Source organism: Anopheles gambiae, chromosome 3, assembly GCF_943734735.2.
Source record: "Anopheles gambiae chromosome 3, idAnoGambNW_F1_1, whole genome shotgun sequence".
Lineage (NCBI taxonomy): Eukaryota > Metazoa > Arthropoda > Insecta > Diptera > Culicidae > Anopheles > Anopheles gambiae.
In genome coordinates this window covers 8487844-8515480 of record NC_064602.1, presented here as the reverse complement: position 1 = coordinate 8515480, position 27637 = coordinate 8487844, and the positions used below count along the sequence as shown (strand labels likewise).

At 44.6% G+C, this 27637-nt stretch overlaps 8 protein-coding genes and 1 long non-coding RNA gene across 9 annotated transcripts; 5 read left to right on the top strand and 4 right to left on the bottom strand.

Moving 5' to 3' along the window:
• Window positions 1-1716: 1716 nt before the first annotated feature.
• Window positions 1717-2569, bottom strand: LOC133393057 (uncharacterized). Its single transcript, XR_009765979.1, has 2 exons — window positions 2316-2569; window positions 1717-2251 (listed from the first exon to the last, which is right to left on the bottom strand). It is a non-coding gene; the product is annotated as an uncharacterized LOC133393057 (long non-coding RNA).
• A 4-nt stretch (window positions 2570-2573) lies between these two features.
• On the top strand, window positions 2574-3360 carry LOC1277698 (37 kDa salivary gland allergen Aed a 2). Its single transcript, XM_317182.4, has 3 exons — window positions 2574-2704; window positions 2780-2941; window positions 3018-3360. The coding sequence occupies exons 1-3, from the start codon at window positions 2645-2647 to the stop codon at window positions 3291-3293; spliced, it is 498 nt and encodes a 165-aa protein (XP_317182.3). The 5' UTR covers window positions 2574-2644; the 3' UTR covers window positions 3294-3360.
• Window positions 3361-3922: 562 nt separating this feature from the next.
• On the top strand, window positions 3923-4703 carry LOC1277699 (37 kDa salivary gland allergen Aed a 2). The gene is made up of 3 exons (XM_317183.5): window positions 3923-4068; window positions 4128-4298; window positions 4372-4703. The coding sequence occupies exons 1-3, from the start codon at window positions 4009-4011 to the stop codon at window positions 4648-4650; spliced, it is 510 nt and encodes a 169-aa protein (XP_317183.4). The 5' UTR covers window positions 3923-4008; the 3' UTR covers window positions 4651-4703.
• An 854-nt stretch (window positions 4704-5557) lies between these two features.
• LOC1277700 (37 kDa salivary gland allergen Aed a 2) lies at window positions 5558-6555 on the top strand. Its single transcript, XM_317184.4, has 3 exons — window positions 5558-5884; window positions 5962-6132; window positions 6205-6555. The coding sequence occupies exons 1-3, from the start codon at window positions 5825-5827 to the stop codon at window positions 6478-6480; spliced, it is 507 nt and encodes a 168-aa protein (XP_317184.2). The 5' UTR covers window positions 5558-5824; the 3' UTR covers window positions 6481-6555.
• Window positions 6556-7503: 948 nt separating this feature from the next.
• On the top strand, window positions 7504-8211 carry LOC1277701 (37 kDa salivary gland allergen Aed a 2). The gene is made up of 2 exons (XM_061656265.1): window positions 7504-7793; window positions 7869-8211. Exons 1-2 carry the CDS (start codon window positions 7512-7514, stop codon window positions 8142-8144), a joined length of 558 nt encoding a protein of 185 aa, XP_061512249.1. The 5' UTR covers window positions 7504-7511; the 3' UTR covers window positions 8145-8211.
• Window positions 8212-8363: 152 nt separating this feature from the next.
• LOC1277702 (uncharacterized) lies at window positions 8364-9296 on the top strand. The gene is made up of 2 exons (XM_317187.4): window positions 8364-8736; window positions 8808-9296. The coding sequence occupies exons 1-2, from the start codon at window positions 8518-8520 to the stop codon at window positions 9087-9089; spliced, it is 501 nt and encodes a 166-aa protein (XP_317187.2). The 5' UTR covers window positions 8364-8517; the 3' UTR covers window positions 9090-9296.
• Window positions 9297-9502: 206 nt separating this feature from the next.
• Window positions 9503-11786, bottom strand: LOC133393054 (37 kDa salivary gland allergen Aed a 2-like). The gene is made up of 4 exons (XM_061656259.1): window positions 11403-11786; window positions 11090-11317; window positions 10845-11033; window positions 9503-10789 (listed from the first exon to the last, which is right to left on the bottom strand). Exons 1-4 carry the CDS (start codon window positions 11721-11723, stop codon window positions 10463-10465), a joined length of 1065 nt encoding a protein of 354 aa, XP_061512243.1. The 5' UTR covers window positions 11724-11786; the 3' UTR covers window positions 9503-10462.
• A 7505-nt stretch (window positions 11787-19291) lies between these two features.
• Window positions 19292-20601, bottom strand: LOC1277705 (37 kDa salivary gland allergen Aed a 2). The gene is made up of 4 exons (XM_061656263.1): window positions 20445-20601; window positions 20170-20385; window positions 19703-20110; window positions 19292-19642 (listed from the first exon to the last, which is right to left on the bottom strand). The coding sequence occupies exons 1-4, from the start codon at window positions 20493-20495 to the stop codon at window positions 19370-19372; spliced, it is 948 nt and encodes a 315-aa protein (XP_061512247.1). The 5' UTR covers window positions 20496-20601; the 3' UTR covers window positions 19292-19369.
• Window positions 20602-25420: 4819 nt separating this feature from the next.
• Window positions 25421-26676, bottom strand: LOC4578091 (37 kDa salivary gland allergen Aed a 2). The gene is made up of 4 exons (XM_317191.5): window positions 26551-26676; window positions 26274-26489; window positions 25799-26206; window positions 25421-25739 (listed from the first exon to the last, which is right to left on the bottom strand). Exons 1-4 carry the CDS (start codon window positions 26599-26601, stop codon window positions 25479-25481), a joined length of 936 nt encoding a protein of 311 aa, XP_317191.2. The 5' UTR covers window positions 26602-26676; the 3' UTR covers window positions 25421-25478.
• Between the last annotated feature and the right edge of the window lie 961 nt (window positions 26677-27637).

Sequence of the window (27637 nt, the reverse complement as noted above, 5' to 3'; positions counted from 1 at the left end):
GCACTAAAAATGGCGTGTGGCTTTATCATCTCTTTCACTCGGCTCAAACCTCGGTATTCAGTTCTCTGCAACGTTGGTGGTCTTTGGGCATTGGAGGAACACCTGGGCGTACGACTACTACGCCATCATGATCATCATGATCATTATTGTACAAGCGTTTGCGACCATTTGTTGCGCCTTTATGAGTTGTTATATTGCGTTATTATTGGACACGGCTACACCCAACCGGCCGACGCTGGATATGCGTGGTAGACAGGCGAAGGTCTCCGTGGACGGACGCAACTGCCCCAACACGAAAGAGGATGATCACATCCCTTCAGCGTTATTTTCGGAGCATTCAAACCTCAAGTGCAAATCACACGGTAGCATAAATGTGACGGCCATGTCACGCGGCGTAGGAGAGATTGAAGAGGATGTTCGGGGTCGACTACGCGGGATCGATTTCGGGAGGGGGAAACGGTGATGCAACCTCATCCGATCGATGGGGTTTTGTGATCGATCCGTGAATGTATGTAATTGGGTCGACAATTGGAGACGAGAGATTCAAAAGACATCATCATCATCAACATCCAGCCCTCCAGGCTGTTGTTTGTGAACCGAACGGAAGCCGTCTTGAGGTGACACGAACGTAACAATAGCGCTGGGAGGTGCTTGTAGGGTGCTCCTTTTTGTGAAGCTGAGGATCCGCTGGTATTCGTCCCCCATTTGATTATTGATGTCTCTTAATGTTTTACTACCAAATTAAGATTGTGCTTGCGAACTTTGCCATTCTTGTCCGATTGGTGCATTCTCAGCGTGAGCTTCCTCTGTCCTCTTCGAATGAAAACACATGTTCCGTGGCCTCCGTCACATTCTTAATAAACTCATTTATTAACATGTACACCCCAAAGCAGCAAACCCCAGTGGAAAGTCTACAACCGGCAAACAAGTGTCTGCTCGTTTACTTCGGCCAGCCGCATGCCAATACATGCCGATAAATATGCAAACAATCGGAATCCGATCGTGCTTGCAGCGTCCGGCTAATGATGACATAAATAAGCGCACGGCTCTGTACCATTTTGGAGACGCGCCGGGGGAACGCTAACAACAACCCCTGGCGTTGATGATATGCACCGCCGGATAGCCAAACTGTTGCGGAAAGAGCTGTGTTGCTGTTGTGTCGTGATAAATCTTCCCAAAACTGTACGCGGCAGATGCGAGAATAGTGTCATGACAAACTGTGACTTCATCGGATGACAAGTGATTCACGCGACGTATATGGCGTGTAGCCTCCGCTTGTGGCGTGATATTTGCATATTCTCACCTGTACGCTCGTGTTTGTTTTTGAGTTAAATAATTGGCCGAAACATTCTGTCCCAAAACAAGCAACGGAGCTCAATAATGCATTCGCTCTGGGGACGGGGGACATTGTTTCACGCAGTGGTTGGCTCGATCGATCGATCGACAGTGTTCGAACACGAAACCGATCACTTTCACGCGGGTGTCGCGTGGGCGACCTGAGCATTCATCTTCACCAGTTTCGTCTTTGGTGGAGTTTTTTTTATTTTTTGGGAGACGAAAACAAGTCTAAAACGATCCTAATAAGCAAATACGGTAACACGCTTGTGTTTCATCGTGCCAGGCCTAATCTGTGGCAGTGCGTTTTTTTTTCGAGGAGGAGTGGGAGATCACATAAAAATCACTAATTTATCGCACACGAATTGGTGGTCGAAGAGGTGCTAGAGCTGAAATTAACTAATATTTTATTTCACCTTAATTAACGCTATTAAACAAATTTACGAGCAGAGCAGAGCGTTTAGGTTGAAATAAATTAGCCATTGTCCAGCAGCTAAAGGTGCATACGGGTACGGAGAAAAAGGGCAGCCAACGAACCCATAGCAGCACTTGTTTTGTTGAAGCGGCTCAGTTTTCCCTTTTTTATTCACCTGCTGGTGTTTGGTTTTTCGCTGGGAAGTTGGTCACAGAGATAGCGCCACGGAGACACTCCACACGCGTGTAACTTTGACATTTTGGGGCCCTCTGTGTGCAAGCGTATGTGTAACATAATCCCTATTACGCGGGCTTGGGGACCCTGGTTTTATGTGTGCCTTCGGGGGCCTTTTGCCTGCAAGGTGCGGTTTTTTGGAGGCTGAGGTTTTATAGCGCGTCTGCATTTATGTCGTTTCGATCGTCATTTACAGCTCATCGACACTCTCGTTCGCCGTTAATGGGAGTCTGCGTTGATCGGGGCTGGGGTTTTGCGCATTACGATCTGTAGAGAAGAAAAGGATAGATAGATAATCCGGGTCAGTTTATTTAATCCGATTGTGACGTACAGATTCCGTAGTACAGCACAACGACAGCACGAAACAGTACAAGAATATGGCAAATAGTGTGGCAGAGCGCAGCAAGAGACATGGTGGAACTGATGGATAGGTGAATAGATCTTGTGGCACAAGAATGAGGAGTTAAATCTAACAAAACTGTTCAAATACTCACAAGGTAGCTGGTTAACATTGGCTCAAATCAAACATCATCAGCTATCTGCAAACAGCAGCATTGAGCTCTATAAAATAAGAGCTCTAAAGCACTAAGTCAATCAAAAGACGATCAATCGAATCGGAAGTCGTTTAAGCTGCAACTGTAATAAAACAGTGAATATAAAATGTTCAACAAGCTGCACCTTGTGTCACTGCTAGCATGTGGACTGTTCGTGATCGCGCAGGTAATGTCCATTCGATCAACCATTAACCGTTTAATCTCCCCAAAATCCAATTAACTTCTTCCCCTTCCGTTGTAGGCTAACACGGTTAAGAAGTGTGAGAAGAAAATGCCAGCCTCACTCAAGAGCCAGCTGTGCGAGATTCGCAAGTACAAACTGCTCGACACTCCCGATATGGACAAGCATATGGATTGCGTTATGAAGGCGCTCGATTTCGTTCGGCCCGATGGAACGGGTGATGTGAGTAGCGTTGAATGCATTGTCTTTAGCTGACATTTCGAACTAGCAGCTTCTGTTCTAATTACTTGCTTCGCAGTACCACAAACTGATCAAACCGCTGAACGCGATCGAGAAGGACCGGAAGCATGATTTCAACCTGGAAAAGTGTGGCGGACAAACGCAGCACCTGCCGGTTGGAAAACGTGCCAATGCTTACTACAAGTGTTTGGTGGAGTCCACGTCTGGCGACGCGTTCAAGAAGGTGTTCGACACGGTGGAGTTGGTGAAGGCGAAAAAACTGCCAGCCTTGTCACAGTACACATCGGTTGTGGATAAGATGATGAAGAAAATCGATGACAAGATTTGCAACTAAAGAAAGGACCTACGATGGATATGTAATGAAGATTAAATAAAGCTATTGCCATATTGATGCATTATAATTTCTGGGATTATGTTGATGCTGTTATTTTAGATAAGATCACCGATTACTTCCAAATCTCTCAAAGTTGTGAGAACCTGTGACTTACGTATTTGTTGGTAAATCACTTACTGTATTTTTCCGATCCTCAAGATCACAAGCAAGCAAGAATAAGAAAAAAAATGGATAAAAGTTGTTCAAATTGTTCAAAGAAGTGGAAGCATTATCACATGATTGGAAACGTTACATGATCATGATCATGTTCTTTGAATTGAATTGTGTAATATGATTTTGTGTATGCTAGTGATGCTCTAATCATAAATGAAGCTACTGGTTCTACATACGACATACAGTATAAGCGACCTAACGAAGGACCAAACGAAGATCGTTTTTCCATCTGAGACCGCTTTATTATCCTTAGGCTAGAATAGATCTTGTTCTATAATATCTACAAAACGTTTGCTTGAACACGTCGGCTGTAATGGCAAAAAGAAAAAGAAGATATCTGTGACCTAGTTTGTCGTCTTGGCAATGTTTGATGTTTCATTTTGTTTAGTTAGCACCAGCTGTTTATGTCATTGTGCGCTTGATCTTTGTGGAGGTATAAAATACCTCAATCGATTAATAATCACCCGTAGTAGCGAAATAGTAGTCACTCTTGAAACGAATCATGTTTGGAAAGCTGTTACCTTGTGCCATCCTAGTATGGTGTCTGCTTTCCTTAGGGCAGGTAAGTTCAACGAAGGGGTTTCTGATAAGTTTAAGCTAATTTTGCAGCTTTTCCTTTAGGCCAGACAAGAGGAAACGGTTGAAGAATGCGAAAGGAACATCCCCGCATCGCTGAAAGGACGCGTCTGTGAGCTTCGTCAGTACACACCCGTGCAAGGGAAAGATATGGATAGTCACATGCAGTGCGTACTGGAAGTGCTTGGCTTTGTGGAAGATAACGGGGAACTTGTGGTGCGTATCGTAGTGATCTTTCCCCAACAAAGGCAGTTTCAACAAATGTGTTCCATTTTTTCCCCCAATTTAGTTCCAGGAGCTTCTTGGTGTGCTGAAAATGGTTGATCCCGATGGGGATCACGCTGGCAGTATGAAAAAGTGTAACGCCGAAGCAGAGAAGGTGGATACTTCTAGCAAAGCGAACACCTTCTACACGTGCTTTTTGGGTACGAGCTCGGCGCAGGCATTCAAGTACGCGGTGGACTACGTGGAGTTGCTGCGCGCTGGAAAGCTGGACATGGGAACAACCTTCAACGCTGGCCAGGTGTCAGCATTGATGAAGCAAATTGATGATGGGCTGTGTAACTGATTGATTTGAGAATGATTGGAATAAAGCACTGTATACTGAAGAGCATTAAATAACGTTCTGTGTTGTATTTATATTAAAATATACAGTAAAATCTCCGTAAGATCAATCTTCAAGGGACCGTCAGCTTAGAGAGCTAAACATATTGATGTTTAGAAAAACTAATGAAGTTGTTTCTAGGACGTATCCAAGAAACCACGAGAAAAACTTGGCATCTTTTGGCCAATATTTTTGTTAACTGTCTTTAAAAATTCAACTTAGAGAATGAAGGCTGCCAAATTGCATATGCAACTTAGAGATTATTTGTTTTAGGGAGGTATTCATCTCGAATAAATGGAATATGACGGGACCGTTTAAATGTCGTCAAATCTTAAAGAAACAATGCATCTTGAAGAGACTTTATCTTTATCTTTATTTCATTGTACTTTCATTTTCATGAGTCAGCCCTTAATTTGGCTTTCAGTTTCATACCTAGAGTGGGTGTTTGTTATATGCGAAATGTTATGTTTGTATTGCACTGTAAGTTGATAAGATTACAAACGATCATTTTGAAAGGGAACCCCAACAATAAATATGTAGTAAATAAAGTGGAAGATTATGCAAAATGCGAATAAAGGGTTTGATTATTGTCGGGAAAAGAAATCAACATCAAGTAACTAACGGATTATCCAAATAGTTCGATTTTGGATCGCTTGATTTCCAAGAATTTGTTCAATTTACGAACATCAAGGGTATTCCCCAACGGAGGGACGTCAAAAAGTTTGTTCGAATTATTGAGGGTAAATATTGGATAGTCAAACATGTAAACGACTAGCCTAATGTAGCTAAATGATACGCTACGATAAATGGTAGATCGCTGCTGCATTGACGGTTCGGATGACTCATTTGCTAGCAGCTGTTATAAGCTGATCTGTTCTGGTGTTCTAGAAAATTACATAAAATAAAGTGTGCTATCTGCTGTTTGATTTTGTGTTGCAATTGTGTGTGTGTTTTTTTTTATAATAAAGCTGCTTAAACAATGCCAATCAACCTCAAGCATACTTGTATAACGCATTGTTCAAATACAACTGTTCATGGGATCATCAGATTATCTTGATGTTGAGGTTTTTTCGCAGTATAAAAGGCAGTATCTCTAACCTTAAAGTACGAGTAAAGAGTTCCTTAAAGTCGAATAATCATGTTCAAGAAACTACTACTGAGCGTTGGACTGGTTTGGTGTTTGATCTCTTTGGGTCAGGTAATCGTACTTTGAATAGACTGTCACTGATGACCGCTCTGAGGAATCTAGGATCATTTAATCGCGTCTTGTTTCAGGCCCGAAAGGAGTCAACGGTGGAGGAGTGCGAGAAAAACATTGGCGATTCGTTGAAGGATCGTGTTTGCGAGCTACGCCAGTACACGCCCGTTAGCAGCGATGACATGGACAAGCACATGCAGTGCGTCCTGGAGGTGGTTGGATTTGTGGATGGAAATGGAGAAGTTAAGGTTAGTTCATTTGAAGTACACATTTTTGAGAGAAAATAGACTAACGGAATCACTATCTCACTATTGTTGCAGGAAAGCGTTCTGCTAGAATTGCTGCAGCGCGTCGACAGTGGCGTCAATCATGCGGCCAACATGAAGAAGTGTGTGACGGAAGCATCGACTTCGGGCAGTGACAAGAAAGCCAACACTTTCTACACGTGCTTTTTGGGTACGAGCTCATTGGCCGGGTTTAAGAATGCGGTCGACTACAACGAGCTACTGAAGGCTGGCAAGATGCAGACGAGCGATCCGTTCGATATGAACCGTGTGGCAGCGCTGATCAAGGAAATCGATGATGGTTTGTGCTAGTAGATTGGATAAACATGTTTAAAGCAAAAGGAACAATGATGCAATACAAATAAAATATAGAGCAAGCAAAACAAATTATGGACTATTTGTGTGTTAAGTTGTGCGTGACTTTGGGAAATGAGGGTCAGTGGATAAGAAAGATTGTGAAATTTGGGTTCTTGAAAGAAGATCGTTAGCTATGGAGTTACCAGATGACGTAACTTGTTGGGTTCCACAAGATAGAACATGAACCATAATTTCAAGATGCCTGGACTGATTCATATGTCTGCTCTTGTAACATTAATAGTACAACCCTCATCTTCATTACCTTAATGTCAAATTAAACTTCATCGATCGCGTTTAACACCATATGAACAACCTATGTCGGATCATTCAAGTTAATGTGTATTGGGCAGTCTTGTGGTATAGCTGTCAACTCGCTCGACTTAACAACATGACCGTCGTGGGTTCAAGCCTCATATGGAACGCTCTACGTAGCAAGGAGTGAGTATTCAGCTGTGTGATAATTAACATTAAGTATCGAACGCCTACATAGATCGTTTAAAATAAGGTTTTTTTTTAAAGGATTTGTGTTTTTTTTTATATTATTAAGCTAGCTGGCTTGACAAATTCTGTACTCAACTACTTTTTACTGTGATACGATAAACCTTCGAGTGTATAATAGATTCCATATAATAAAAAAGAATAAAAATTTAAGTCACAGATATCCAGAAAGCAGTGTTTTCTGATGCTATTTTTAATTCTTAACGGTTTATAGAATATTACAAATAAAACATCATGTAGGATGGTGTTCAGACAGCAGTTTTCTAACACTAATGATTAGAACAGCTGTTTAAGTTCAATATACTATATATGTTTTTATATTTAAATAACACGTTTGCTCACCTCTGCAAATATTACACGATAAATGCTATATTGATACAAGGCAAGTGGTTTTCCAATCCGATTGTCAATGGGTAAACAAGATACTAGAATATATAAGTATAAATTACTACTGATCATTTAAACAATAATTCTGAAGGTGTGACATCATGATACGGCAAGTGATTATTAGCTATTTTCTCGCAGTGTGCTTGCTAGCACTCGTGCAGGTAATTTATCGTCAAGTATGTGCTTTGCTAGAAATTACAAATACAATTATTTTCCCGCAGAGTGAAACTGTACAAGATTGTGAGAATAAGCTGCCACCGTCGCTGAAGAGTAGACTGTGTGAGATCCGCCGGTACGAGATCATCGAAGGACCGGAGATGGACAAGCACATTCATTGCGTGATGCGAGCACTCGACTTTGTCTATGAGGATGGTCGTGGCGATGTAAGTATTCCTCGTTGTTTGATTTAGTTTGTATTAAACGATTAGAAATTAATCATAATTATGTTGTATTGCCAGTACCATAAGCTGTACGATCCATTGAACATTATCGAGCTGGACAAAAGACACGATGTGAATCTTGAGAAGTGTATTGGCGAATGCGTACAAGTCCCGACAAGCGAGCGTGCTCACGTGTTCTACAAGTGTCTGCTGAAATCAACCACCGGGCGCACGTTCAAGAAGGTGTTCGATCTGATGGAATTGAAACAGGCTGGCAAAGTGCCACAACATCAACGGTACACTGCAGAGTTTGTGCAAATCATGAAGGATTATGATAAGGCATTAAACTGCTGAAATTGAAATGAAAACAGATGTAGCGTTCAAAGGAACGTAATAAAAGGAATAGTTTGAACAGCAGGAATGAGTTGAATTGGTTGAGAGTATGGTAAATGGTTCATTGGCTCGTGAGCAACCCGATCAAACAACAACGGTTTTGTTTAAACTCCATTTCTGTTTGCACAAGTGATCAAGTGTGATCATTACTTTCCACCCAAGCTACGCAAGCACAGTGCTCAGTGACAATCGTTACTGTGACAAGGGACTTGCCTTATCATTTCTTCTCATCTCTGGCCTATGATTTCCAAGGCATTGTCTTACTGCGATCGCACGACCATACCCTCAGTTGCAGTTCGATCTTCATAGAAATAGGACGTTACACGCTGTCATCATGGAGTGGAGGTACTTTGTGGTGATAGCATTAATTTGCCCCTTGATCATCGTTGAAACACTGGCAGTGAGTGATTGTGTGAGGCATGTTTCGGAGTCAGCTCGAAACACGGTCTGTGACGTGCGGCAGTATCGAGTAACGAAGGGCGTCGAGGCTGATCGATATGTACAGTGTTTTATGACTGCATTAGGCTTTGCTGACGAGAGTGGATCAATTCAGGTATGCGTTTGTAGGAAGTATATAAAAAATGACAACACCTTACATACTACCTTCTTCATGTTTGCCTCCAGAGATCGAACGTTCTAACAGCACTGGATGCAGTAGAAACTCACGATGGTGTTTACACCGACGCAGTGGACGTTTGTCTGTCGAAGGCCAAGAAGCTGCCCGGTACCGAACGCTCCGGCTATTTCTTCTCATGCATGCTTCGGACCGAGTCGGCCCTAAACTTCCGAGATGCTGTTGAGCTACAGGAGCTGCGAGTGGCATCGAAATGGCCCGAGGGTGAGCGGTTCGATCGCTCCAAAGTGCAGCAAATGATGCGCGAGTTGAACAGTCAGTTACGGTGCTAATAAAATGGTGAAATTCGGACGCATCACTGTGCTGTGCGAATGTGAACAGTTCTTGCGGTAGAAGATTCCTTAGCTCGTTAAGGTTCTAAGCGTTTAGTAACGTCCGCGCAAAGACTCCTGCAAAGTATAGCAGGTGTCAGCTTAGGGCGTAATGGTCTTAACACACGTTGGCATTTTATAGGCTCAATTAAATGTCACTCTTGGGAACAGTGGGTCTCCTGTTTTCTTTTAATCCGTTTCCATCCTCTTCCTTTGCTTACCACTCCCGGCCGGGCCGGGCCTCTCTGATGGCAAATAAATATATAAATAATCTATTTTCGTAGGTGTGCTGTGCTGACTCGATGCGCTCGATCACTTGTTCTCCTTCTTACGCCAGTACCGTACGGTCGAGCAGAAGCCCACGCAACAGAGAATGGGAAGTGTTGGAGCTTTTCTTTATTTTAATTGAAAAATAGTAGTCGGAGCAGTGTTGGTTTGAGCCGTGGCTCTGTGGTTATCGCAGTAGCTGCCTTGCTGGGCCTCGCTCGGCCACTTAGCCTTCTCGTGATCACCAGCGCAGGCGCCAATTTAAACGGTGCAACGAAATAAATGACTTCACTGGGCAGCATTCTGCATTCTATCTTAATTCGCACGCAGCAGCTTCAGGTGCACTACGCTCCAGAAACGTTCCGTTTCCTTGTACGCCTAGGAGCCGCACCGTAGCCGTAGGAGCATTGTCTGTACTAGCAGGCTGAGACTTTGCAGACCACTGCCAGCCAGCTTGTCCAGTTTTAATCGTTTGTCATAAAAATCAATTCTTCGCACTTAATTACCACAGTCCGCCAGCTTGCCCGCGCCACAAGAACGGTGTCCCGCTTGGGCACAAAGCCGCCGTGGACTGCGAGAGTTTGTATCTATTTATTTTTTAATTGAAAATTGAGTTTTATGGTTTATTTGCACCCTCGGGTGAGTCGGGGGGAAAGAGTCTGTATCGCTACGGCGCAGGGGGATGGTAAGCAATAATATGGTCGATAATAAAACCAGCAACCTGTGTATGTGTCTGTGTGTGTGTCGCGTCAGGTCCCGGGACGAAGGTTCCATTTAACGATGGTGCAACTCGTTGCCATCCGCCCACAGTGTCGTGCGTGTCCCAAAGCATATCCAGTACCAAAGATAGCCAGGGTAGAGTAATGTGACCATTCAAGGTCACGCCGTAGTATCAGTTTTGATGGAGCCGGCCGCACAATACATTTTTTACACATCATCAGTCATCGTAAGCATTGGAGCAAAAGAGGGTTTGGAAATCGAGAAGAGACGTTACAGCGTACGTCTTTGTTTGAGCGGTTTGTCAAGGATGACAGCTTTGCCAGGGGTTTGTGTTGATTTGAGTGCTTTTAATCCTCGATAAATCTACCAGCAAGTGGCTGCTGATCATTGCAATGTTCCTTGTCCAGTGCCAGTATTTGCTGCCTCACTTGATCCCGATCGTATGGGAGGTTCTGCACGAGGAAGGTTAGATTGCCGGAGCGTACTTCACGGAAATCGAAAGCCTTCTTGAACACCTCACTGTGGGAGCCGTCTAGTAGACAGCTGTACATGGCAAGACTCCGCTTGGGGATGTCATCGCTTTCGGAAGCATTTCTGGCACACTCTTCAATGGAATTCTTGGAAGCTTCATGTAATGTTCCTGTCAGCTCATAATCTCTGGCGATTTCTTTGACCTGAAATTGGGAATGATATAATGCTCTGAATCTAATTCACAAGCCATTTTCTTACATCAATTGAACTATTTGCATCGAGATATTGAAAACCTCGGAATATGCAAGCGATATGCCTTTCCATTTCCTCCGTATGGTTGCTTATCTGGTACTCTCGTATAAGACAAATGTCGTCCCACAGTTCTGCTGCCATTTGGAGCTCACAAAACTGGACCACCGTTTGGTTTGGTAAGCGAACTGAAAGGGACTGTCGAAAAGGATGACACTCTTTGTTTGCAGAGAAGTTAGCATTACAAGCGATACCTCATCGTCATACATATTCTGGAGCACCGTTGGATCGCGCAGAAAGAGTTGAAAGAATGAAGCTGAGTGATTGGTAAACAGCAGCTTAAGTGCGTCGTACACTTCTGCATCATTCGAGCTGTTTAGCGCACCCATATTGTTCACTTCGTGTATAAAGTCGTCGACATCTTCCTCGCTCAGTGTCATCCATTGTTTGTACGCATTGTACTGCGTTCTCAAAATGTTTACCTACAAATATGAAACCGAAAATTTATCTACTTCACAGTTAGGATACTTAATCAATTCGAACTCAAGTTTTCATTAAACTGCTCACATTAAAGCGCCTTTCTGACGAATCATAAAAATGCATCCAACCCAAAACACACTTCACAAACGCTGGCGTTCGTTCGACCCGATGCAGATAGCGCTCCCGGTTACCTCCCAACCAATCGGCAGCATCAGCACCACGATCACGGGATTGTTGCCCGCTGGCAAACAGTTCGAAGCATCGCAAGTGAGCAAACAGTGTGTCATCCGGTGATAATGCTTGTACAGCGGGCTGCTGGCTCTGATGATTGCTCCACGATGGGCTTATCAGCGTGGTGGCAGCAAGTAGCAGATGCACCAGATGCACTGAGCGTGGCGTGAGCTGCATCACTGCAGAAACTGAACTGCACCAGCACGAGTCAGATTGGATACTGAGTGTGTTAGGAATTTTGCATTAAACTCGCGATAAACTGCAACTTTTAGCGGGGGACAGTGATCACAAAAGCAGCGATAGCCACTGTACGTTCCTTTAGGGGTTGTTATTGTTCCATAACTCCTTGTTTTTAATGGCCAATGGACAGTGCTTTTCTAGCGCTTACGCTTCAAACACCAAACCGAACGTACCGGTAGTGTGAAAAATTCATTCTATCACAGGTCCCTGGTACGATTGTGCACCATTTCGCCGCCTGCAATCGTGTACCGGACGCGGGTCACGCTCGCCGATATCCCTCCCGTGCGAGGCTACACTCTCACGATCTCAAGCGCCGCGACGCGTCATCGTTTGCACCCATCCAAGCCTTTTGCCCACCCAAAACCTCAAAAAAAGCATAACTTTTCCTAACCCTTTAAGTTGCAGCACCATTGCCCGGTGTGTCGGGTTTCTCACCGACGAAATCGGAATCGACCAGCACCGCGTAAAGGATCGGAATCGGAAGGCTAGGGTTTGCCTGATTTTTTGCCAATCCTTTCCACGTGATACCCGTGGGAAATTGGCGCACCGATTGGGCTGGCTCACGGTGTGATGATAATTAAAAAAAAAACGCCTCTCCATGTGGACGGTGAAGCGATTATTCGATTGAAAGTTGGTCGTTTTTTTGTTGTTGGTAAGCAGCTTGATCAGTTGGCGAAGAAAGTAGCCCGATCGTGGTCGTGCCGAACCGATTACCCAGTGGTGTGCCCCATAGACAACGATCGCAACGAAGCGTGTTGTGTTTAATTTTTCAATAATGTTGTGAGTGGTCCTTTAGTTTTGGCTCGGTGGCGTCTCCGAAACGCGCGTACAAAAGGTATCCAACGGATTCACTTTCTTCGGTGACGTATGATTGACGGCTCTGGAAGCCGTCGGTGCATGTGTTTGTGTGTGTGTGTTTGGCGAGAGCATGTTTTGATGGGGATCTTGTGCTGAACAATCGGGGTGAAAAGGGTCGTCTGTTGGGTTAAATTGAATTATCACAAGCGTTTGAGGAGGGATATTTTGTGGATCATTTTTTGCTGTGTGTGTGCGGATCATCAAGCTAATCAATAGTTACGTCTTAATAAAAATAGGGATCTATGGAACACACTTGCTGTTGGTTGGCAGGATGATGAAGGTTAAGGGGCTATAAAATTATGGAAAATGCAAAAAAGACGATCATCATTTTCATAAAGATATATTGTGGACTAGCACTTTTCAAATTAATTATTGATACAAAACCTTTAATTGTGTGGCTTTACTTTACTTTAGAAAATTGCATAATTTTCCATTCACAAAAAACCTATTCCTGCTGGGCAATAAATAAAATCTTTCCAAAAGTTCAATTCATCAACACTCATTTACAAACTGTTTATTTCCTTCCATCCATAGTTTGAGCATCATTCCCTATCTGTCGCTTACCGTTTTGTTTTTGAATAAACCCACACAAACATATGAATAGAATCCACCCCAACAGACATACACAGACAAATACATAATCAATAAATGTATGTCGTGCCCTTGTCATGGGAAATTAAACAGAAATAAAGAAATCAAACGTATGCTTCCTGCACCGCAGTGCCGATCAAACATCAACCCTCATGGGAGAAAATGTGCTTCAACCGAACCGCGCACAGCGGGATGGGGTGAAATGTGTTGTACCACGGGGACATTCAGAGGGTGGCGGTTGTTCATCTCGTTCCCTGTGTGACTTATATGATGGCGAACGAATTAACTTGCCAAGATGAACACATCGAGAACACCTATGACGGGGTGGATCGTGTCGACCCGAGCATCCTGTGGGTTCCCCCCGAGCCAGCATGGGGGCTTTCGGCCGGTGGCCGGTGGCCGTTGCCCGTTCGATTTCGTAACACTGGTTGCACACTGGTTGTCGGGCGGTTTTTTTTTATCTAAACCAAGCCACCAAACAACCGACGCCATTCATTTCGCGCCTCAGCTAGGCTAATGTTTGCTGTGCCGCGGCGACAAAAAAGGAGCCTCCTGCCAGTCTGTCACACCGTGTTCCGTCTGGGAGTTATAAAATTAAATAAAACCACTGCACCACCGCCAAGCCGAAAGTGCAACCGACAGAAAGGGGCGGAACCCGGAGGGAGGAACAAATCAGTTAGAAAAAATGAAATGCATCGCGCATCGCGCACCACACGTGAAACGCAATTGACCTCCCGGTGTTTGGTTAGTGCGCGGTGTGCGCGTTTAGGAGCAAAACCGACCGGTGAGTAAATATGCGATGTTGGCAGAGAGTGTGGCAGAAGAAAAAAAGTGCACTTACACATACTTTGCGGGGACAGGATTACTGTTTGGCGAGTTATTTGCATACCCGGACATCGGGGTGCATCGCGATGTACGCGAACGGGACACACCTTACGATGGACACGATGAAATGGGGGATTGGCACTGTTAGTTGAGAAAGTGAAACGAAAAAAAAGTTCGATCTTCTAAAGTAAAATTTAATTTAAAAACCGCAACAAAAAACTGTTCCATTATCTTAATCGCCACAATACCAGTGCCTTCTTATCACAGAACACAAATCACTGTCAGTTCGCGTGCGCCATCAGGCGGGCACATCATTTATCACAATCGAGTGGCAGAATAGTGGCCTAGTTTAGGTTTGATTTATGCCTGTATCTATCAGTGTCTATCTGTGTACTTTCCGGTGTTCTGGTCCCACGATATGGATCGGCCTTCTGTGTGTGTGTGTGCTCGCGCGCGCGCCCCGCTCGTATGTTGTTGACATGATTTGCCAAAGTTTGCGGTGACCGAAGGTGAAGGAATGATAAGCGGGATGGGTTGGGTTTTTGGGTGAAGTTTGTTGGTACAACAACGAAAAAAAAAAGAAGAGCCTAATCTCTCAAACAGCCAGACAGTATAGCGTCTAAGGGATGTTGGTGGAAAAAAGGTAAGCAAACGAGACAGAACGTTGCCAAGAAGAAGTTGCGTTTTAAAAGGCTTTGGATGAAATTGGGTCGAAAGAGGGTAAACGGCGTAATGTAGGAATGGCCGTGGCAAATGGAATTGATTCTGAAGACTTGAGAGTTTGGAGAGATTATTTGGGATTTGTGTGCGATGTTAATCCTCAAGAAGAGTTGAGACAGTTTGTGAAGTTTTATATTATTTGGGTGGCGATTACAACAGTTTGATGTATTTCAATGTTGTTTCAAGTCTTTCATAAGAACTAAACACTCAATATCCAATGATTTTAATATCCATACGCTCTTCCAAGCTCGCATTTTTGTCCCCGCCTGGAAGTACACGATAGCTTAATAACAGTCGTGTCTCACGTGAGAACACTTAGGTTATTATTCTGACCATAACTCATCCGCTGGATGTCGCTGGAAAGAACAGCAAAAGGATTGTCACAATTTATTCCATGCTACCTCTGTCGCAAATCTTGTACGATATCATTTAAATCACAATTAAAGCACTTACGCGCGTGATATGCATCGCTTCTGTGGTACTTCTTGCGCACTGCCTTTTCTTTCCCTGAGTTGGTGAACAAACAAAACACGAAGAAAACTGCGTGCTGCACTTGCTCGTCTGATTACCGTTTTGGGGTGGTGTAGTTTGTGCGTGGTGGGGCGAATTTATAATCTCCATTCCTTGATCCAAATCTGGATCGGTGGACACTCTCTCCATCCTTCTCCTCCATGTTCGTGTACGACGGTAAGTAAGCTAATAAATTGAAACCGTACCTTCCCGGCAAGGGGTCACCTTTCGGGGCGGGGGGAGCGAGCGCGGAGCGAACCACACCGAATGTCGCCGCCGTTGCACTGTGTGTCGCACAGCCTCCACAGCGCCTCTCTCCATTAATCAGTTCAGTTTTGATAATTTTGTTTACACATTTTCTGCATACATCCGCGGATTCACACCGCCAGATGCGAGGCGTCGGGGATGGCGGGGTTGTTATTTAATGCCCGGTCCCGGTGGCGAAGATGCTGGGGCTGGGTTGATGACGATGACAACAGCGGCTTGGGCCGCTTGAAAATGGTCACCCAGAACACCATGAGCGGTGGACACCCCAAGGGAAGAAAGAGCCGGCACTGGCACACCAACACACACGATAAACAAGAGTGCAAAAAGTGTAATTGAGCGAGAGATAGATAGAGAGAGAGAGAGAGTGCGGGAGGCTGCGTTTGGTGCGCGATTGTGTCCCCGTTTTTTAGCACTGTTTTTTTTCCTGCCGCCGCCAGGTTCATGCTTCTTGATGCAATATGATCACCCTGAAAGCGCAGCGTAAGATCACTTGACATCAAAATGCTTTTAATTAATTAGCGTTTAGGGTAGCCGGGCGGCACTCAGCCCCCGGTGTGTGTGTGTGTGTGTGTGTGCATGGTCTGTGGCGGATCGCGTACGCGCGCACACGCGGTTTTTGAAGACGTCCAGCTGCGGGTGTGCCGTATCCCGCCGTCCTGCGGCTGCGAAACTGGATCTCCGCTGGCAGACCGCACGGAGGTTGGGGGAGTTTCGGAGCTTTTTCGGTTGGCAGTCTGGTAGGCCGCATCGCAGGCACCAGCAGCCCAGAAGGTCCAGAAGGTGCGGTCGCGTAATCCATTTATCACGCCTTCCCAACTTCCCCTGTACCGCGCGCGACGTTCGTAAGTCGCTGGTGACGCTGATAGTGTGTGCTGAGCATAAGACTCGCTGGTAGCGAGGGAACGCTTTTATCCGGAACCGGTTTCCTGGTTGTAGCAACACCGGGACCAACAGAGCTCTCTGGTAAGTGGCCCTTCGGGGGCTTTTCTCCTTCCCTTCTGAAGCTGATGGATCGATCGGTAACACCGGCTATCAATACCCAAATACAAAGCGGTCAATCCAATCTGTAGCATTGTTCTATCGTAACTTCAAAAGCGGGGCAACTGAAAGGCCCCCTGAAGGCATCTTTCTCACGGCTCTAATTGATCAATTAGAAGCAAATGGACGTTCCCGTTTGCTAGGGACACTGATCCTACGCGGACAAACGATCGAGATCATTGACACTGATCCGCAGACACCAAAAACACAACAACACTCAGAGCCCGGGTTCCACTTGTTCGTCCGAGAAGTTAACGCTAAAAACGAACACCGAAAGTGAGTCATCCACGGAGGTGTGGCCGTGTGTGATCTTATTCCGAAGAGGTGATCAGAGAGTTGGCGAAAAATTGGCATTCGACAGAGACACTTCGAACGCTTTGCTAATCCAATTTAAGCAACTGCGTGGAAGTGGTGTTTTGGCTGGTTCCTGCGACAGTGACAGGTTGCTTACAATGTGTCTGGCAAAAACCAAATGAAACACCGTCAGGTGGAACACGGGAGGATTAAAAGGTACTCCGTTCTTTCGGTTCTTTCGAGGTGCCTCAGTTCTAGATAAGAAAGTAACTGTTTTCTTCCCCCTACCGAAACCTCGTCACGATGTATTCCAGCCGACCAGATCGCCACTCAGACATTGAATAAAAACGCTGGACCATCCCAGGATCGATATAATTAAGATCGTGACCTGTCATCGCGAGAAATATTCCAATCAAATTCCTTCCACTCGACTCACTAAAAAGTATTTCGACCACGACCCCACGGGGCCGGCTGTGGTGAAACTTTCCCAGGATGCCGGGACCACAGGCCACAGCTCATCCGATCGGTTGCGCATCGATTAATCTTGGTGTGAACGGTATGTGTGTCTCGCGGGGTGTTTTTTTTTGTAGACGAAAGGAGTCGAAAGGCGGCAGCAGTACACATGCGCACGGACGACGACGACGACGACGACCTCCTAGGTATCGGTTACGTCTATTGACAGCCCCTGTCGAAGGTCCGCTTGCCTGTGAGAGATGGAGCATTTCGGTGGCGTTCCCAAGCGCATTGATCTACTTTTCCAGTTGGTTATCTCTCTCTCCCTTTCTCTCTCTCTCTCTCTCTCTCTCTTTCTCTCTCTGTCCTCTCCCGATACACAGCTAGGTGGACAAAACGTGCGCGAGTGGTAGACTTCACCGATCTCGATGACGATTATGATGATCAATTATGCAAAATGCGACTGATCACGAGATCAAGTTTGTTTTTGGGAGTGGATTGGAAAGGGAAGAGCTGCTGAGTTGTACGGCAGTCGCAACCGCTGCCGCCGATTAGTGTCAAGCGTGTTGATCGTGTATTTGGGGTGGAATTTGGAGCAGTTTTTGGGCCCCAACTAAAAGGTGGCCCTGCAAGTATTGTCGTCGATGTCGTATTGTCGTGCTGAGTGTCGTGGGAATTTTCAATGTTCAGCAAAATCACTGAGCTGGTATTGAAGAAGCCGGAAAAGGAAGTTGCAAGAGAGAGCCATTCAAGGTTGAAGTTGATATATTTCTTGTTTTGATAACGTTGGAGCTCCAGACATTGAAGTAAATAGATCTTTTCTTAGAAACTGCCGTTTTGTGACAGAAATAAAAATTCCGCTCAACATTACCACTACCGACTCTATGAAATTGCCCGATCAAACCACCCTGACTGGCGCTAGCGCGTGGTCACGAACGCGATCATAAATCAAATTTGCCAGCGACATAATCTCCGCGAACGGGCAATGCCAACTCGCGTGTAGTCGCGTTAGTCATATATTTGTTTACTAATTAAATAGCCTCTACTGCCAGGGCTGGAACCGGCCGTATGCCAACCGACAGCCGCACAGTAGATAGCAGCAGCTCTGATTAGCCCCGCTTTGCGAAATGGGTAAGCCTGGCAACCGTAGTAAGGCGGAAAGAGGTAAGGGGCAATACCCGCGGCGGCCACTATCATGGCTAATCAATTGACACATTTGAAATCGGCCTGTAGCGGCCCACTGGGCCAGTAGATATGGCTAATTTATGCTTCACATATTTATCATTGGTGCGCACGCAATTAGATCGTGTGCGTTGATCGAGAGCTGCCGGAGGGGGCACCCCGTAGTGGTGGAGATATATTTATGTGTGTGTGAGTGTTTGTGCAAATATCGCAAAAAAATGGATAAAGAAAAGTTAAAGCAGCAGCAACCTCACCCGCGGAGGTCTCGTTTGAGGATGACTTCACACTCTGATCGATGTCGAACATTGAATTCGACACTTTCTCAGAAGGTGACGACCATGACGATGACCACACCTAGTTGCTGCAGAAGAAGGTGATTGGGACCGCCACAAGGCGACCTTTTGCTTTGATGGCTTATCGTGTAAAAAAGTGCCCAACGGCCAATAACCTCGCGTTTGAGGCTGGGTGGGGTCGCAGACATAAACGGTGTGTGTCGGTGGCACGCGTCGTGGTGATAATTAAATCGACTTCAATTTCTTACCCCCGTGTGGCCGTGTGTTGCACGTGGCGCCCGGGGTTGAAGGGAGCAGTTGATAGCACGGTGCTAGAGCTAGACTGTGTTTTATTTCAGCTGACTCACTGGTAAAGGAGATGGAGAGCACGCGCTTCTTCCAGACTTGTGGGAGCCTAAACGGGCTACTGTTTGATGTTTGATTGAGATAACGATGGGGAAAAATAGGTCCAAATGAAGCAATTTTACTAGCTTGTTTGTGTTATGCTGATTGTATCTTGTATTTTACACACATTGTCAAATGGCTAAACAGCTAATGGAAGACAAACATCCTTTAGAAATGGACAGTTGTGTTTAGATGCTTCATTTCCTCCTTAACCTGTTCTGGACCTTCGTAGACTTTTCCTCGTAGTAGGAAAGCATAGTCGGCAGATCGTAGTTCGTGGAAATCAAAAGCATTCTTGAAATCTTCCTTCACAGGGCTATTTAGCAGGCAGGAGTAATAATCGTACGCTTGCGTTCCCGTGCAGCTTGCCAGCACTGATCGCACCTCAGGCTCCAGGTCACTCTTATTGATTAGGTTGAAGTCACGCACCACCTCATCAACCTGCAATTGGATTACACTCACTATACATAGCTTCTCATTGCTAGTCGTAAAACAAATCACCTTCAAACCACTGTCATCCATATACCGCAACCCGCGAAAGATACAATCGATCACTTTTTTGAACTGCGAACTACCTGAAAGTTCATAGTTGCGGCCTCTCTTCCATTCCTTCTTATTGTATCCGCCCCATATCTTCTTCGCGCAGTATGCAAAGAAGGACTCGCCTTTCTGTTTGATTTGTGGCATTGCGGCATAGATTTTAGCTGCTCCCTCAACCGTACCGTGGTACAGTTTGCGGGAAAGATCCACAAACTTGTTGTGCACCGGGAGATAGGCATTATACAGCGCAACGCAGCTACCATCTCCAGCATTGATAGAAGCGAGGGCTTGCTGATATTCGGTGACTTCCCTGGAGTTGGCTTCATTGAGTGTTTTATATGCTTCATGCTGAACGGGGATCCTTTCAGACTAATCGGAGCAATAATATTTAGTCTTTTTTGAAAGGTAATGTCGAACTCCTAAATTACCTTAAATGCCTTGTCCTTTTCTTCATAGAGTTGCAGACCGATCAGTACACATTTAGCGTAGCAGTGTGTGACGGCATCGTTGGGTTCCAGCTTCCAAGCGTTCCATGATTTTAGATAAGTGACTCGGCTTGATCCAGCAGGAAGGTGATCTTCGTAGCAACGCTTGTACACATACAAGGCCTGTTCAGGATCCAACGCTTTCCAAGGTTGTGCTGCCTGAGAAGTGAGGCATTATTTGCAACAAAATAACTTCACCGGATGAACCTTATACCTACCTGCACAAACAATTGAAGGAAAATTGATAACACTACTGGTGCCACAATCATTTTAAATAGATGAGAATACTCGCTGTTTCCACTAGAATTGATCGATAACGATCTCAACTCGCTCTTTTGTACCAAGTATCTTTCCCCTGGAATCAATTAGAACAGCTGGATTACAAATGTTCTAAATGTTTACACATGCACCAGCTGACCCGCTAAGCTATAATGAGCAATGCCAAATGACAACAGTTGTGTTCAAACAGACCACCATTACCATGTTGTAGTATTGTTTGCAGTCAAACAAAGCAGAGCTGGTGACAGATTTACAAAATGAGACACATTAGAGCTTTTGATAGAGAGTAAATTTGTTTGAAAAAGTATTGATATAAATATTTATTTGAATAGATCGAGTACAACGTTGTATCCAAAAGAGGAAAGGAATATAAAAACATTGAAAAAAAAACCAAACAAAAATGTAGCAAGAATGTGTCAAGAAATGGCTTACCAAATCCTTGCATTACGACAGTGGTGCATGTCATAGAAATCCAATATCTTGTGGATCGGGATAGTAACTACCAGCGAGTATAAAGCTTATCTCATACTATGTTTGAAATGTCTGTAAGGCATATTATAGTAGCCTGATTGTCAATTAGCTCTTCTATATGATAATTTTGATCATTTTTGTTGAAGAGCAAGCCTTGAGTAAAATAGTAGGCTATGATTATTAATGTAAGATTCTAGAAATATAGTCTTGTTCCAACCAGCAACCTTTACACAGCTACTCTCTACAGGTTATGGGCCCAGACTCGAAAATTGATTAAAGATCCAGAATATCGAAGACTTGAATCTAGAAAGTTTAGTGAAAATGGCGCTTCCTAGCTCAAGCAATTCCTCGTCAAGTTTCGTCGGTTCGACAAGTATTCCCTCCATTGAACGTCTGCTCGGTCGGGAAAATTGGACATCCTGGAAGTTTGCTGCTAAAACGTTTCTACAACTCGAAGGACTTTGGGAAGTAGTAAAACCTGTGAAAAAAGAGGATGGAACTTTCGAAACGGTGGACGAAAAAAAGGATTTGCAAGCCAGATTGAAGCTCATCCTTTTACTCGACCCAACAATTTATGTCCATATTGAAGACGCGGAATCGGCTCGATCTGCTTGGGACAAATTGGAAATGGCGTTTGAGGATAAAGGGCTTTCTAGGCAAATCGGCTTGCTTCACAAGCTGATTAAGTCTGATTTGGATACATGTGGCTCAATGAATTCATACGTGAATCAGGTAATATCCACGGCAAACCAACTAAATGCCATTGGTTTCAAATTGCCCGACTTGTGGGTAGGAATGATTCTTTTGGCTGGTTTACCGGAAGAGTATCGACCGATGATTTTGGCTATGGAGAATTCTGGTGTTGCAATCACAGGCGACTATGTGAAGACAAAACTTCTTCAAGAGAGGCCGTTGCTACGTAACGAAAATGTTCAAGCGTTAGCCACTAACAAACGTCGTGAAGTTTTCAAGCCAAAACAGAAGCCTTCTTCGTCGAAAGGTCCGCAATGTAGGAAATGTGGCCGGTATGGTCATATTGCGAAATTCTGCAAGGATGATCGAAAAGGAGGAACAACGTTGTGTACGGTGCTATCGACATTTGGAAACAGTGAAGCTAACGAGTGGATTTTGGATTCGGCAGCATATGCGCACATGACTAGCAACAAGGATTTATTGAGCAACCTGCAAAACGCAACAGGTAAAGTAGTTGCTGCTAACGGAGGAACTCTGGACATTGTCGCTCGTGGAACTGCTATAATACAACCGAAATGCATGGAAGAGATTGTAACGATCAGCGATGTAAAGCTGATTCCAGGTTTAACATCGAATTTACTTTCGGTTAGCAGGATGGTAGAAAAGGGATATACTGTTCAATTCAACACCAAAGGTTGCAAAGTATATAACCCTAGCGGCAAGTTGGTGCTTACTGGTATTCACAACAATAATCAGTTCAAGGTGGAACAGGTAGCGAACAACATGCAGGAGGCTCTGTCGTGTAACACAGCAGAAAGTTTCGAATTGTGGCATAAACGGATGGGGCATCTGGGTGCTGTGAATCTCAAGAAACTTGCTGGTGGTTTGGCAACTGGCATCACATTGAAAAATATGGACGGTGCGGATTGCAGAGTTTGCCCGTTAGGCAAACATTCGAAGTTACCGTTTCCGAAGAAAGGTTCTCGAGCTGAAAATGTCTTGGATTTGGTTCATTCGGACATTAATGGACCGATGGAAACGCACTCGCTTGGTGGACATCGATACTACATCACGTTCATCGATGACAAGACGAGGCGTATATTCGTTTATTTCCTTAAGACGAAATCTGAAGTAGAAGTTTTCGAAGCCTTCAAGAGATTCCACGCGATGGCGGAGCGTCAAAGCGGAAGGAAGCTTAAAACACTACGTACAGATAACGGTAAGGAATATATGAACAAATCCCTAACATCGTTCTTGCAGAAAGAGGGCATCCGCCATGAAACTTCGAACGGATACACACCACAGCAAAATGGACTGGCGGAACGTGCCAACAGAACTATTGTGGAAATGGCGCGGTGTTTACTGTTCGAAGGAAACATGACCAAAGGTTTTTGGGCGGAGGCGGTTTCAACAGCAGTTTATCTTATCAATCGTTCTCCTACACGTGGACACAATTTAACTCCTGAAGAAGCGTGGAATGGAAGAAAACCTGATCTTTCACATCTGCGTGTGTTTGGAACGAAAGCGATGGTAATGATTCCGAAGGAGAAGCGACGTAAATGGGATCCGAAATCTCATGAGTGCGTTCTGACTGGCTTTGATGAAGAAACGAAAGGATATCGTCTGTACGACCATAAAAAGAAGCAAACGATCATTAGCCGCGAAGTAATTTTTTTAGATGAAGGTTGTTCATCGAACGTGACAGTTACAGCAATGCAAGAGCCAAGAAGAACATTCGTTAGACTGGACATCGAGGAAACAACTTCAATCCAACCTGTGCAAATCCCGGTTCCCAATTTTGCACCCGATGCTGGATCAGACAGCACGTTGGAAGAAAATGATGCAGAAACGGATGGTGAACTCGATGAAAGTACGACAGATGACGAAAACAACAGTAGTACAGAAACGATGGTACAATCTGAAGACGATTCGAGTGATTTTCTTGGGTTTTCCGGAAGCGATGTCGATGGCTTTGTAGCAGTTGCGTCTGGTATGTACAGTGGAACATATGCTGATCCTGTTTCACACCAAGAAGCACTCGCTAGGGATGATAGCAAAGAATGGGGGACTGCCATGCAGGAGGAGTATAACGCTCTGATGGAGAACAAAACCTGGACGCTAACTTCGCTCCCGAAAGGAAGACAAGCCATAAAATGCAAATGGGTGTATCGGACTAAATGCGATTCATCTGGAAATTTAACTCGATACAAGGCTCGTTTGGTCGTCAAAGGATTCTCACAGCGAAAGGGGGAAGATTATGATGAAACGTACGCTCCCGTGGTACGGTATTGTTCGCTGCGATACCTTTTTGCCCTGGCTATCAAGCATGATCTGATGATAGATCAAATGGATGCAGTAACAGCATTTCTGCAAGGAGATCTTGATGAAGATATTTACATGGAGCAACCACCTTGCTTCGTTGATGGACAGCGGAAAACGTTGGTATGTAAACTTAACAAAGCTATTTATGGTTTGAAGCAGGCGAGCCGAGTTTGGAACAACAAACTGGATGCAGCATTACAACGGTTCGGCCTGATACCAACTCAGTACGATCCTTGCGTGTATGTAGGTAGCGAAGGAGGTAAGATCATTATCGTTGCTATATACGTTGACGACATGATGATTTTTAGCAACGATGTGGCATGGAAAAAGCAGCTGAAGAAACATCTTTGTAGTTGTTTCCGTATGAAGGATTTAGGAGCAGCACAGCACTGCCTAGGTATAAGGATTCAACGGACAAAAGAAACCATCAAGTTGGATCAAGAAATCTACATAGAATCTATTTTAAAGAGGTTCAATATGGATAAATGTAAACCAGTGGCAGTTCCAATGAACAACAGTGAGAAGCTGACCAAGGAAGAAAGTCCGAAGAGTAACAATGAAACTGCTGCGATGAAAGATGTGCCGTATCAAGAAGCCGTTGGGTGTTTGATGTATTTGGCACAAAGTACTCGACCAGACATTCTGTACGCGGTGAACAAGCTGAGTCGATTCAACAAAAATCCAGGACAAAAACACTGGAACGGAGTGAAGCATGTTATGCGCTATCTTCGAGGGACTTCTAATTTTAAATTGGTTTACAAAAAAAATGTAGATTCGAAAATTATCGGTTACTGTGATGCTGATTGGGGATCTGATCCAGATGAACGAAAATCCACCACTGGCAACATCTTTATGGCGCAAGGAGGAGCAATTTCATGGATGTGCAAGAAGCAACCGACGGTAGCCTTATCTACGTGTGAGGCTGAATACATGTCTGTATCAGCGGCGGTACAGGAAGCCTCATGGTGGCGCGGACTTTCTGCGAAACTGGCGAATCCCACGGCTGATTGAAATTCGTTGTGACAATCAAAGCTGTATTGCGATCGCGAAGAATGGTGGGTATCATCCACGAACGAAACACATTGATATTCGTCACCATTTCATCAAAGATGCTCTCAGCCGTGGGATTGTCACTCTAGAATATGTTAGCACGGAGGACCAGATTGCAGATGGACTTACTAAACCATTGCAACGGACTAAATTCGAGATTAGTCGCGAGTTAATGGGTATCTCTGAGGCTTGAGGAGGAGTGTTGAAGAGCAAGCCTTGAGTAAAATAGTAGGCTATGATTATTAATGTAAGATTCTAGAAATATAGTCTTGTTCCAACCAGCAACCTTTACACAGCTACTCTCTACAATTTTCAAGACCAATGACTTAATATTTTTGAATTTATTTGCATTTGCATTGAATCGAATAAAAAACTAATGTATGTTCAAAGCTTTTTATTGACTTCACAATCGTTGAAAATATGCCAGCCTTTAAGGTTCAATAGTTCAGTTTCTTTAGCTCGTCCTTAACCTTTTCCGGGCCTTCGTAAACTTTTCCCATCGCCAGATAACCGTAGTTTGCGGATCGTAGTTCGTGGAAGTAGAAAGCATTCCTAAAGTCTTCCTTCACTGGGCTATTCAGCAGGCAGGAGTAATAATCGTACGCTTGCGTTCCGGTGCAGCTTGCCAGCACTGATCGCACCTCAGGCTCCAGGTCACTCTTATTGATCAGGTTAAAGTCACGCACCACCTCATCAACCTGCAATTGAATCAACTCTACTGTATGCAATCTTTCAATTCAAAACGTTAAAATCTTACCTTCAAGCCACTGTCATCCATGTATCGAAAACCACGGAAGACACAATCCATCGCATTCCTAAACTCTGCACTATCAGCGAGCTCGTAATCGCGTATCTTCTTATATCCTTCCTTTCCATTTGCACCCAAAGCTTTCTTCGCGCAGTACGCAAAGAAAGACTCTTCCTGTTTCTTGATTTCTGGTTTTGCTTCATAGACTTTAGCTACACTGTCAACTGTTCCATGGTATATTTTCCGGGAAACACCGACATACTTGTTGTGCACGGGAAGGTAAGCATTGAACACCTCCGCGCAGCTACCACTTCCGGCATTGAGCGAGGATAGGGCTTGCTGCAACTCGTTGACTTTGCTGGATTCGACCTCGGTAAATGATTTGTAAGCTTCATGCTGTACGGGAACCGTTTCGGGCTAACAGGAAAGAAGGTATGGAATTGTATCAGTTTGATGAAAAGGAAGAGTTTGAAGTCAAAGTTACCTTAAATGTGTTGGTCTTTTCGTCGTACATTTGCAGACCTGCCAGCGTACACTTAACGTAGCAGTGCGTGACGGCATCATTGGGTTCCAGCTTCCAAAATTTCCATGTTTTCAGATAAGTTTCCCTGTTCGGTCCTGATGGAAGGTGATCTTCGTGGCAGCGCTCGTACACGTACCATGCCTCTTCAGGATCCAATGCTTTGAATGCTTGCGAGGCCTAAAATATGTGAAACTTTCAAGGTTTCTAAATCTCATAACAGTATAATTCAATAACAAACCTGCACAAACAGTTCAAGAAGAATAAATAGCAACACTCTTGGCACGATCATTGTAAGCAACTTTAGACAATACTTGCGTCCACTATAATCAATCGACAACGATGTCTGTTAGCTGTTTTTATACTTTTAATCAGTTATAACAGCTGAATGAGAAATATTCCAGATGTTTGCTCATCCATCAGCTGATCGAACGAAAGACTGGCCAGAGCAATGTCCAATGTTAACAGTTGTGTTCAAACAGATCGGCAGCTTGCACAGTAGTCATAATGTGGTAATATTGTTTGCCGTCTTGCTTGATTTGCATGCATAATACGAGCACGAAGCAGAGCCGGTGACAGATTTACAGATCTAGTGATTAATCCAATGCTCAGTGACAAAGTCGTTGACTAAGTGAGACAGACTGGAGCTGTTTATCGCAACACCATCTCGAGCCGTTCAGTGAGTTGGTATTATTTCTTAACGATATTTTTTAATGTATCATAACTAAAAGGCCTTGAAAATACTGAGTTGCAATGACAGCTAATATGCTTAAGAGCAGGTGGCGCTTGAGAGAATTAGACCCTTCCATTAACGCTTCCAGTTCCCACAATCTTTCCCCTCGATTAATGCTTGGACTGTATATAGCTTTCCGTTCAATCTCCTCCACTAAAACCGTTTACGCATTGTTCTACCAAAACGACCGTTACATTTTCACCATGCAAAAATCACAGCTCAAAACATCGACATTGTAATGCCACTTGCTTCCGGCTTTTAGCTTCTCCCTGCCAACCGTCAGGAAGGTGGTTCCAGCAGCACAACGGAAACGCCGGAATCGGAACTAATCTCATCAAATCCCTGCACCACCCCTAAGCCTTTTGGATGGGCACAAATCGTTCGCAATACGCACGCGGCCGGCTACAACACATCAAGGCCACCTTGCCAAAAACAGGTTCTCCGACCGGGAGTGGTGTGAGAGCGTGTGTGTGTAACGCTCATCCACTTTGCACCGAACCTAATTAAATATTGCTCGTCAACACAGAGGCGACCATTGCCGACAGTTGCGGCCCAGCCAAAGCCGCTCACGTTCCGGTAATCAACCCCTAAATTG